Source organism: Rhipicephalus sanguineus, chromosome 3, assembly GCF_013339695.2.
Source record: "Rhipicephalus sanguineus isolate Rsan-2018 chromosome 3, BIME_Rsan_1.4, whole genome shotgun sequence".
Taxonomy (NCBI): Eukaryota; Metazoa; Arthropoda; class Arachnida; order Ixodida; family Ixodidae; genus Rhipicephalus; species Rhipicephalus sanguineus.
Genome location: NC_051178.1, coordinates 166,069,619 through 166,081,818, shown reverse-complemented (window position 1 = coordinate 166,081,818; position 12,200 = coordinate 166,069,619). Strand labels below are relative to the sequence as shown.

Here is a 12,200-nt window from a genome sequence, read left to right as displayed (position 1 = left end):
ATAGAGGTAGATGTTGGCTGGTTCTTGGAGCAACCACTTAGACGTCAAATATTTGCCTGAAGAATTCCCTACCTATGGTTCCGTGGATGTCAAACATTGCCACTCTTCTTTTGTCGTTTTTTTTTCTCACAGAGATGCGTTCCCACAGTTATCAAAACAAGTATGAGTGGTTAAAAACCGTTTGCGATGTCGGAAAGCTCGAAAAAGCGCATTGTACATGTGCTTCGTTTCCAAGACGAAGTAGTAAGCTATTGGGACGAGAAACTGAACCTATTAACGGTAAATATTTAAAATAGGTTGAAGGCAAGATTAAAAACCTTAAGTGTAGGGAACCCGACGCTGTACACCTGCTGCAGACAAGAGAGCTCTATATGGTCTCTTTCGCTGTTTTGTGCTGTGTCCCCGTCTTACTTCGAATGCTTCTCGTATGATGCCAAAACACCAAGACCGTCGCCACGGTAACCTAAGGCACGATATCTTTAAAAGAGGCACCAACCACAGACAATGTGAATTTCATGGCATGCGATAGTGACACGCCTGCACAATAATTTGTTTAATTATGGCATTATTCTTGACCCATAGAACTGCTAGGGCATTTTTAATTACTTTGAATTCCTGCAGGGTTAAGTTATCTAACTCTTGGAAAAGCGTCTTCTTGCACTCGGCCATAACTCTGGTTAAGCCAGCAATGAGACGACTCGGGCTCAGCTATCTGTTTACTAAACGTGTGCATGACAACAATGATACCAAAGACGCTGACAAGAGAAGCCAATGTAAGACGAGTTCCTGGCGAGTTATGGAAGCGGATCAAATCGCTTTCTTCGTGACATAGTTTCTGACACTGCCAGCCAGAAAAGCCAAATCTGCTATCCAAACTTACCAGAAGTTCACAGCAAATCTAATCGGCCTGCTTTCCGATGCTTCCGCGTACAAAAAGATAATAAACAAAAGAAAGAGACATGATCTTATTACTGTACCCGATAAGGTTTCACTTTCAATTTTATTGGCAGCATTCTCTCTTCAACACATTATCAAGTCTGTCGACTGGTCTTGTTAGCCTCTATCAACAAAAAAATGAAAAAAAAAACACAACCTAACCAATATAACTTGGTTTCTGATCGCATGGTTCTCGAGCTCGCGAGATGCTCGCCCTTAATCGATAACACCAGCACATGGAACGGGTGAACGGCGGCGTTATCGACTGCTTTGAAATCTCCGTCTCGATGCCCTGTTCATGTTTTTACTGTTTCTGTGACGTCACAGACTCTTTTTCGGCCGTCAATTGCCGGCGTTGCAAGAAATAGCAAGCGTGCGACTTTGATGATGTCATTTAATCGCAGAGTGACACGGTGCATCGCAGGAGACCATACTCGCCGGCACGATGGCACCTCAAAAAGTAAAGGTCAAAAATAAGTGAGGAGTCAACTTATGAAGAAGTTGTGATAAATCTTTTTAAACAGTATAATCGATTGCACCTCTTCTTTTGTTTGTTTTTGAAGCCTTCAGTACTTTCAAAACAAAGGAATGGTTTTAAGTAAGTAGCCCTCGGTCGACTGAATCAGGAGTGCTGCATTTTAACGAGAACGGAAAATGTTGGCAAGCATTTGAAGCAGAAAGTTGCTTTAATGCCTCGAATTTCTTAGCAAAATTGGCAGAAAATTGGTAAAGTGAAAAAAAAGTCACAGTTTGGCCGCAACGGCGAAGCAATGAATGCGATAGCAAGAAATTGGAATGTAACGTGAAGAACGGAAAGCACCTCGAAATTGCCAGCGCGTCGCTCGAGCTCAAAAGAACGCACGAAAAGAACGCACACAAGACGAGCGCGAACTATCATGCGTCACAGCTCGATACTTGAAGCGCACTGCTGAAACATAAAGGAGGACGCACGAAACGAACGAACAGGTATACACAGGACGAGCGCGAACTAAACGTCGCAGTTGTTACTTATTTCTGTTTGAACAGCCCGCTCCTTTCGCAAACGCGGCCGCAAACGCGGCACTTCAGCGCGGAAATCGCGGGGAAAGCACAAGACATACAACCCCCTGCCTACCCCGCGCCCGCCCCCCTTCTTTCCTTGAGATAAGCGCGCGAAGGCGACCACGCCCTGTAGGGCAAAGAGCATCGGCGTTTGCAGGAGCGGAGCGGCGACCTTTAAAGCCCAACGCCCAGCGCGCTCCTCGCGCCATCTCGCTGGTAACGAAGAAACGCTTATAAGCGCCTGCCGTCTCTGAGTTCGACCAGCGGTAAATGGTGTGTATATAACGCTCGCCCTTAGCTACGTGGTCGACCTGCGTTTCGTGGCGTAGTGGCTAGCGCCACGCGCTGCCGAGCGAGAGGTCCCTGGTTCGATTCCGCGCTTCGGAAGTATTTTTCTTTGGGGCTTTTATATATATATCTATACATACTTATACATATACGGTGCATGACGGCGGCGGCGGCGACGGGGACGGACAAAAACAAGCCGAGACTATCCATATAATTGCTATCGCAATAAAAAGAATGCAGTTTACAAATACATACCTAATCACCAAACGCAGACATAGCGGTCCTGTAAAGTGCATCTGTTAAAATATTTAAATTACATCGGTAAGAAAAAACGCGTCTTAGAGCTTGCATGAAATTCTTGCAATGATTCTGAACATTTTTACCTGAAATTTCTAGTCGCAAAGTATTGGTACGATTCAGAATTGTGCACATCACACCAGGATTTGAATGAATTACTGATTACAGTTTGCATAAATGTGATCTTCTTGTTGTATTATACATTTAGAGAGACGTAAATATCTCGGTTGGTTTTATGCTATTGCAAGTTTTATCTCTTGTTTTGTGAGACCAGAAGCCTCCCGCTGCTTCCACTTTCATATATAAGCCATTTCAGGAAAGCTTCCTTTTGAACGGACTTAGCAATTCTTCGACCTGTGATACATGTATGACAATGACGAGACACTAGTCTGAAAGATTTCCATGCAGGGGTCCTGCAGCCTCTAACGTAATAACGACACGACAAAAAAAAAGGAAGTTTCTTTTCTGAGAATCTACAAAACTGAAGTACTTTAGCGATAGAGATGCGCGAGAGATATAGAGAGCGAGAGAAAGGAGAGATAAATGGGGTAACATGTCAAAAGTAACACACTGGCTCCGCAATCATGCTACATCCCGCAAACACCACATTGTCATTAAACAAGTGTAAGGAAACTAGGTCTCTATACAAAGACTTCATTTTGTGATCGACTGCATGTTCCAGCGAAGTGTTTCTTTCGCTGTGGGAAGGAGTGACCATCACACATATTTCTTTGCTTAAAGAGAACATTTCAAGGGCCACGATTAAGCTCAATTGTGTCACGACAAACATGGCCCGAAGCTAATAATACGTTACTTAGCGGCGCCCCATACGGTTGAGGACTGCAGCATTCGGACTCGTACCTTTGGCCATTGGAGACATCATAAGGAAGTTAACGCATGCCGCTCCGTGTCCGTGTCCCAGTATGGTGACGTTCCGGTGGTCTCCTCCGAACACGTCGATGTTCTCGTGGATCCAGTGTAGTGCAGCTATTTGATCAAGAAGCCCGTTGTTGGCCCGAGAGGCACCATCCATCGCCGGCAGAAAGCCTGCGTACAGGTAAGGTATACACTTATTGCGCTCGATGGCTTAGACGTTGGCCGGGTGCATCCCTTACAAAAATGTATTTAGACAGACTATAGACTGTGTACACCCATTTTAGACAATCTATAGACTGTCTAAATATATTTTTGTAAGGGATGACGCCATGTTTTCCGCATACTCTGAAAGAAGGCAAACGGACGAAGCATTGGCCTGCATATCTTGCAAGGCTATATTCTCCTGAAACGAGCAACATTCTCATCCGCAGCTTCTAGTGGTGGGCCCCTCCTCAAACACAGACTAAATACCTTGGGATGCGGTTAGGGAAACAACGTCACATGATCAGCTCTGGCGACGTCAAGAATGGCACGCATGCGCATAGTTGTCATGATCTGCATGGTAATAATAATTGTGGCAATAATAAAAAGCTAACTCATCCAACTGTTCTCGTGTGGAGGTTCGTTTGGAGGTTTTTAATCTGTGCAAATCAGTTTTGACACATCAGTTTATTATTTTTCCAGCACCTTTGCTGACTCAAACGCTACGAATCTTGCTCATGGTGGACGCTATGACGCTATGAGCCACGCCACGGTGGTCTAGTGGTTATGGCGCACGACTACTGACCTGAAGGTCGCGGCATCAAGTCCCGGCCGTGGCGGCGGCATTTTCGGTGGAGGCGATAATGTTTAGGCCCGTGTACTTAGATTTAAGTGCCCGTTAAAGAACCCCAGGTGGTAAAAAATCACAGCATATCCACGGGGTGAATGATGATGAGTGGGGCGAAGCTGCGGAGGGAATCATCTGTAAACCGTGAAACTCTTCCGTGAAATGCGCCCAGTACATAATATAAAGAGTGTGAAACATCGCGTATATATTAAACATCAAACTTTTATTGTACTGTTGGTTTACGTGGTCCCTTCATTATCACTTGTGATCGGTGAAATGCAAGGAAGAAGTCCGCTCCCGAGCGAAAGAGCGCCAAGAGCGACCGCATTCCCCGCTCGCCCTGTGCGAATTAAAGGCAAGGCTAGAGGGAAGACAGGACGCGCGTTCCACGACGCGAGGTCGGTAGCATGCCCAACGAAAGCCAACGGAACGCGATCGTGCAAGTGCTCCGGCTTCGCATCGCCTCATGGTTCCATTTAGCGTCCCAAAACCAAACATATTGCTCAAGGTGTGCCTTGCGTTTTTCGTAGAAATAATTTCTTTATCATGTACATTAAGACGAAAAGTTGAAAGCTCACTAGAGTGTATCGCCCGCAAAGTATGTCTTTTAGTGTGATTTAACTCTCGTACGGCAGGGTCCTCGCGCCGTTGCCGGTCCACCTCGCCCGTTGACGATCGGGCGAGGTGGCTACATGCAACTACTACTACTACACTTTAAGAAAAACATCTGGCGTTCTTTCGTTCTGCTTTTACAAAACATCTGGCGTCTTTCGTTGGTTTATTTCATCAATCAACGGCGTTTTGAACAAAATTTTTATTGTTTAATCACGCACAGGAGAAATCTCACCAGGCACTACCTTGGAGGTAAACAATGGCTGCTAATGGCAATGAGAGACAGAAGAAGTCGGCTTTTAGCTAACACTTACACTTCTACTTCTACTAACGTTTCCTACTGGAACATGCCAATGGCTGCTAATTGGGAATGAGAGACAGAAGAATTCGGCTTTTAGTTAACGCACGCTGCGAATTTTTTATTGTTCAACAACGCACAGGAGAAATCTCCCACCGGCACCACCTTGGAGGTCAAAGCGTAAGACTTGTTACTCACTACTACGACCACGACGACTACGAGGGACGAACGGGTGCCGCCTTAAGGAGCTTCGCCCCTAAAATTTCCGGAGCCCTTCACTACGGCATCTTAACACAGCGCACACACACAAACACAAAAGAATAAGGAAAGAACCGACGACGGTTCCTTCCTTAAACGGGCGGATGCGTTAACATAAGGCTCAGAGAGCACAGAACGACACTAAAGCAAAATAAGCATGCCCACTTGGCTGCCCATTGTAGTAAGTGCAATTGCTATCATGTCCTCAAAGACACAAGCGTCATATACAGACATCAAGATGGCACCGTCAGGGAAATCATCGAAGCATTCCACATCAAGAAGGGGGAAGGGGTTGTATTAGCCAGGCCTCTATTAATCTTTTGGAAAAGGAGAATAGCCTTTTAGATACCACGTAGGATGTGTGATATGATGTCTTGCCTAACTCGCGCATAGCTGTCATAAACGTTTAACCTGATACGCATAGGTTTCATCATGTGACTCTTCAATGTGTATAATTTTTTTGTGTGTGGTGAATAAAAATTTCAGTTGATAGCCAGCGCTCGTGTCGTCGGTTCTTTCCTTATTCTTTTGTGTTCGTGTGTGTGTGTGCTGTGTTAAGGTGAAGATTTACCAACTTGGCCAAATAGCCACCTTATCCACTACGGCGTCCCTGATATTCAAATGGGGATTTTGGGACGTTAAACCCCAGATATTATTGTTATTACTTTGACGCTATAAGGGTCTTGCTTGTTGCAGAGAGCAGATGACAAAAGCATCAGTTAGTTTTGTTTATATAATTTTGTCCTAACACTTAAGAGGTAGATTCTTGTGACATGACACTTTCGCTTCAATGAGCAGTACAGAAGATGACTGAGAGACACCTGTACGAGCAGGAAAGCTGCAGATATTGTAAGTTCAACTTTGCAGAGTAGCAAAGCGGTCAATAGGAGATACTCCCGTCGATGCAGTTCTAACGCGAAGTGCAATAGAGACTAACCAACGAATGAGTGCTCCTGGTGGTTACCTTGGAAAAATATGTTTTAATACGTAGCTACAGTTCGTAGTATACAATACGATTTCGTTCTTCGCAGCAAAGTCAAACAAGTTCCGCTGGCAGTAAAGCTAAACTTAAATACCGTAGCTGATGATATTAGCCTTCTGTAGAAACGTGTTACCGCAATAGTTGGTCTGTGCGTGCAGTAACAAAAATATACAACGAATAAGTAGATATGAATAAATGACGGTCACAGTACCACGCCCGTTGCACTACTGGCAATCTGGGGACTCGGTAAGTCGAACAAAGAAAAAAAAACCGCGCAAGAACAGAGACCGCTGACAAAAAGCGAGTGCCGTGAACTGAGTGGTAACTCCACCGCAGAGTTCTCCGCCAGGCCAAGTCCCCGCCGCACAGAGAAGTTCAGTGAAAGAGGTAGGAAGGGAGAACGAGAGAAGCAGCTGCGTCGCTTTTCTGAGGCAGTCTTGCTTTAGTTACTAGCTGAGTACTTCCAGGAAAGACGCAGCGCCCATGTTTACAGAGGAAAAAAGAAAGGGTACGCAAACAAATATATAAGCAATGTAGTACATAAAAAGAAGGCTGCGGTACACACCGGATCTTAATATATCTAGCGCATACCTCCCTCGCCATGTAGTCCCAAGGAAAGAGCCAGAGTAATGACCTTGGCTTGGTCTCTCTCACTCCTTAGTATAAGTCGGCAGTAACGAAGAAGAATACAAGAGCGAAAAAAAATTGCGACGAAAACAGGACTGGCTGGGATAGAGCTCAGCGAAAGGGAGTCGAAAGAGAATGCGAGTGTGCCGCAAGTCTTATGACTGCCATTCCACGGTAAATCAACGCAAGGAGCTGCTTTCAGTGCCTTCCACGATGTGAACGGCTTTGTTACTGAGCTGAGGAATGGTAGGGCGTTGCTGATGGTGGTTTTGAGCTAAGTGCAGCATCTGGCGCTGCAACGACGTGGCGGACACGCAGCGTGTTGCACCGGCTGCTCGCTGCTACGTCTCCTTGTTTTGCCGCTCATTCTGATCCGCAATGCCTCGCACGAAGTCACACACGGACGCGCAAAAAAAAAAAATGGAGCAATTCGCGGAGCAGCCCTTGACGATACGCTAACTTCATCCGGTGGAGAAAACGCCGAGAGCTGGAAGCCTGCAGACATTACGTGTTAATGAATTATTTCACTCCTACTGTGTCGCAGCTGTCACCGCACTCGCCTTGCCACAGTCGTTTTGCTGCACTTATATATTATTGTTTTTGTTTTAGTTCTTAGTATTTCTTGTGCCGGCTGTCGTAAGCGCTCCTTTCACTAAGTGTATATTGTGGTTTCGCTACCTGATATTTTATGGATTTCCCTGCTTTAACTACGGGGATTCCTTTTCATGGTTTTTTCTTCTTTAGGCCGAGAGAACCACGCGTTTGAGTCGCGAGCAAGGTGGCTGACCTCTCTAGCTTAGCTCAAACTGACGGAAAGAAACATAAATGAAACCAAAAGAAAGATAACGATGAACAGTTCTAACAAACACCTATTCAAATGAGACCTCGGCCAAGGGCGTTAATGCTTGGCGGCGGATATTCTTATTGCTAAACTGCAGAGCCGAAATTTGGTAGGGGACATAGAAAAGCACACACATCACAGGACAAGCACTATTTTGGCTATTCTCTATAATTCTTATAAGATATTCTTAAGTTTAAGGTCTAAGTAGTTGTCTTGAACGAAAGGCGTTGCCACCTACTTGTTACGCCAGTGCATATTCTTCCCGATATACTTGTCAGCCGTTTTTCGTTCCTGCGGCCTACCCGAAGAACATTGCCTTCCGTCAAAATTTTCGCAGAAGTTCCTTTTCGTCAACTCACTTTTCTTTCTTGTGCCCATGATGAAGTCGCGACGCTAGCTTGCGTGATCATCATAGTTATGCTCTCATAAAAGAATGATTAAGATTAAAGGAAAAAACCTTGGTTTTTTTTCTCGTTGTTTCTATTCACGAGCTACAGTGGAACTAATCTGACGGAAATTCTTTGAAGGAATTGTTTTCAGTTTTTAAAATTTCCAATGGTTGTGCTATTTACTAGAAGTGTTCGCACCTACGGTTACACTACGACACCGCGTGGCCCTAAGGACTTTTGTCCGGCTAACTTGTGAGTTGCATATTTGCAAATATGCAGTGAGTAAAGCATTACAACCTGATATATGACTGCGTTCAAGAGCTCCAACTGAGCACATACGTGGATTCCTCAGTTGAAGAGTTATTTTACATTAAAGCTTATAATGTCAGCCTATTTACTATCTCCCTCATGATCAAATACAACAGCAACAGTATGAAGGGCCATGAAGCATTATGAGGCGCACTTTCACAGGACTATATGTTACCTTCAAAAACAATATTGGTCAAGATTTTAGTAGCAAACTCACCGAGAATTCCGAGCCTGTAGTTGATCGTGACAACGACCGACGTTTCCGTAGCTGGCAAGCACGGAGCCGTCGTAGGCGTTCCCCGAATTCCATTCGTATGACTCGCCGTGGATGAACATGATGACCGGAAGTTTCGTGGGATCCCGAGCCACTGCACAAATGAAATACGAAATGCGTACGGTTATTGAATGTACACTCAGAGTAATGTAACTAGGATCGTAACTGTAAGAGTGAAGGGTCGTTGAGTCTTGCTCAACGACCTAACGTCGTGAAGCAATATTTACTGCTTTTAATCATTAGGCGTGGGACACTTTCGTCTTTCTTTCTTTCTTTCTTTCTTTCTTTCTTTCTTTCTTTCTTTCTTTCTTTCTTTCTTTCTTTCTTTCTTTCTTTCTTTCTTTCTTTCTTTCTTTCTTTCTTTCTTTCTTTCTTTCTTTCTTTCTATTGGTACATTTCGTTTTGGTTATCCTGTACGCCGCATAGGTCGATAACGGGGTCACGGGGCTCTACACATATTGGGGCGCTCTACGAGAAAGCGCGCGCATGCACATCCTCGCATGTACCGTTTTGCGTTTTACGAGTAAGCGTAACTTCTCCATTTGTTAATTCGCCACTTTGCAGCTGGTGGATGTTACGAGCATCACCTTTTAAACGGGACGTTTACCTGTACGCCACCAAGGACAAAAAAATGTTTAACACGAACGTGTTTTATGCCGGGGTCCACCAAGGCTTCACTGACATCATTTACGTCATGGATGTGACAACGGCAAAATGCACAAGAACAAATGACAAAGAAAAGGATCACAAGAAGAAGTTTTGTTGATTTGTGTGACCTGGGAGCTAGCATGACCGGCGTCTTGGACCGTGACGACAGGAGCCGGGCAAATTATCCACTACGCCACCGAAGCTCGTTACAAACGCGCCCTATATATTTCACACCTTCTCCCTTTCACAGTGACCTTCGCTCGCGTGACACGGTGCTGCCGCCTTGGAGAGGCGAAGTACTGCATCAACTAACGCATCACAACTGCATCAACACCAACGAGCGCTGACAGGACGCGCTTCCGTAGTTTAAGCGCAGCGGAGGCTGGCTTCCCAAGTTCCACTCCATTTTGTTTCAATACATTTTGAATGATTGCTTTGCTGCAGTGTGAGTCGCCAGCGAGCAGCAGAATGCCTTCGCGCGTTCACGGCTCAAGCTACGAGCTCTGCCTCTCACGTTCCTGAAGCGCTGTGTGGTAATGTATGCCCGAAAAAAACCCAATTCTTGAAGAGCGCACAGCTTCTCATTTTTCTCCTCAAATGACGAGGCTTTCAATTAGCGGATATCGAGTGCTATTGATTATGTGCTAGTTAATGCAACGTCTGCGCGAGGTTCACTATACGCTCTGTCCGGCTTTATGGTGACTACTTCCGCTACCACAAAGGTTTAATCATAATCATTGACGTTAGTTGTCGGGATGGAGGTGTACCACTAGAATCAACGTAGGCGCGTCCACATCAAACGGTACTATAGGCATCAAACACCAGTAGACATTGTGCAATCTCTTATTTATGTATGTTCAATGAACATTCAACTAGTTTCGTAAAGACACGTTTCACTTTCGTCTTATACCGATTCCTACACTCTAAGAAAAAAAAATATTTTGACTCCTTTCGGAGAATTGACTTGGAACATATATGACTCTCTTTAAAAAGGCACGTCAACTCTCTTTGAAGATCATTATAACAAGACTGTTTGTTGGCCTAGTTGGTACTTGCTTAATGACATTTTTTTTTAGCCGCGATAGAGCACATACACCGAGCAAAGAAACACACAACGCTCGTCATGTCGTTGTGTGTTTCTTTGCTCTGTGTATGTGCTCTTTCGCGGCTGAAAAATGTCATTAAGGGGTCATCATAATTTCTTCGGAGAGTCGTGTGACCCACAAGAGAGTTAACGTGCCTTTTTAAAGTGCGTCACATACATGGAAAGTCAAGACTTCCCCAGAGAAGTCACACGTACCCTTTTTTTGTTAGCCTGTATGACGGAGGGATCAGCCTTTTTTAATGTTATATTTTAGTTCGCCCTAATGCCTCGTCTACCCGATTAATTTTGACCAACGGAGAATATTATTAATAATAATTATTGGCGTTTGGGGACCCAAAACACGATATCATTATGAGGGCCGCCGTAGTGGAGGGCTCCGTAAATTTCGACCACCTGGTGTTCTTTAACACCTACATAAATCTAGGTGCACGCGACCTAGCATTTCGCCTCCATCGAAGTGCGGCCTCCGCGGCCGGGATTCAGTCCCGCGGCCTTCGGGTCAGCAGTCGAGCATAATAACCACTAGACCACTGGGGAGGGTGACAGCCTGAGATTCTGCAACAAACACACACGTACGTGGGTGTTTGATATGCTTCATTTCCCTCGAAATGTGGCCGCCGTGGCCGGGTATCATAATCCCCCGTCCTTCAGCTTAGCAACGTGACAAATTAGGAGCCAAGTTACCACTGCAAGTGTAAGACTGAAATAAGAAAACAATAAAAAACTAAGTGTTACAGTACCAAGAAGCCCAACAATCACCTGTGTAGAAGAAAATGTTCCCTGAGCATTTGGATAAGGCAGAATAAACTCGTAAGGCAGAATAAGATCAACGGGAGAACTTTCCATCCAGGCATCCCTCTCTCCTCGTAAAGGCGGCCTTCTTGACTCGGAAGACCTAGTATAGGCCGTTCACATCATAGAAGACGCCGCCAGACTCCAAGGGCTACTGCCTGCCTTTTAAGAGCGGACCTGGTCCCCAAATGGCTCTTGACTCTAAACAAAGTTTTTCTTTTCTTCTTTTTTTACATCGTAGCTGTCCTAAGGCTGGGCTGTTCTAGGAACTGTTCTAGATACACCCATATGATGGCGTAACTGCCTAGGTTGCAGACGAAGCGGTAGCCGCACAGTGAAACGGGGAAGGGGCGCCTCGAGCGTGAATAGGGCCTAAAGTCACTGCAGCAGGGGCGGGTGTGGCAGCAGCTGCCACGCGTCCTTTTCCGTGTATCTCTGCTCTAGAAATAACGTATTCACAGACATCCACACAAGATATAAAGAACCACGGAAAGTCACAGAATATCACTAAGGAAACACAGAAGAACCACAGCTCCTCAGTTTCTGCTGGTTTCTCACAGGGTGGAATTGGGGTAAATTTTATCTCTCTCTCTCTTTCTCTGACAGCAGTCTTGGTACTAAAACACAGAAACTCAAGCGTTCCATATGCCAAGCCGCCTATACTGGCCTTTTTCATTGGCTTTAGTCCAAGGGACCAGCACCACGGACAGGTACTTCTGACATTTAACAGCAGGGACAATTTCCAATGTAAACGTCCTATTAACTGATGCCATGCGCAACCCAATGAGAGAAACTTAT

The 12,200-nt window shown here is 45.2% G+C and overlaps 1 protein-coding gene across 1 annotated transcript in view; it reads right to left on the bottom strand.

Annotated features, from left to right (window-relative positions):
• LOC119387643 (neuroligin-3) overlaps positions 1–12,200 on the bottom strand; it is a 249,646-nt gene that overhangs the window by 25,998 nt on the left and 211,448 nt on the right. Inside the window, exons 3-4 of the mRNA XM_037655105.2 lie at positions 8,801–8,951; positions 3,424–3,609 (exon numbers count right to left, since the gene is read on the bottom strand). Of these exons, the coding sequence (XP_037511033.1) occupies positions 3,424–3,609; positions 8,801–8,951 (337 nt within the window). The remainder of the gene's footprint in view (positions 1–3,423; positions 3,610–8,800; positions 8,952–12,200) is intronic.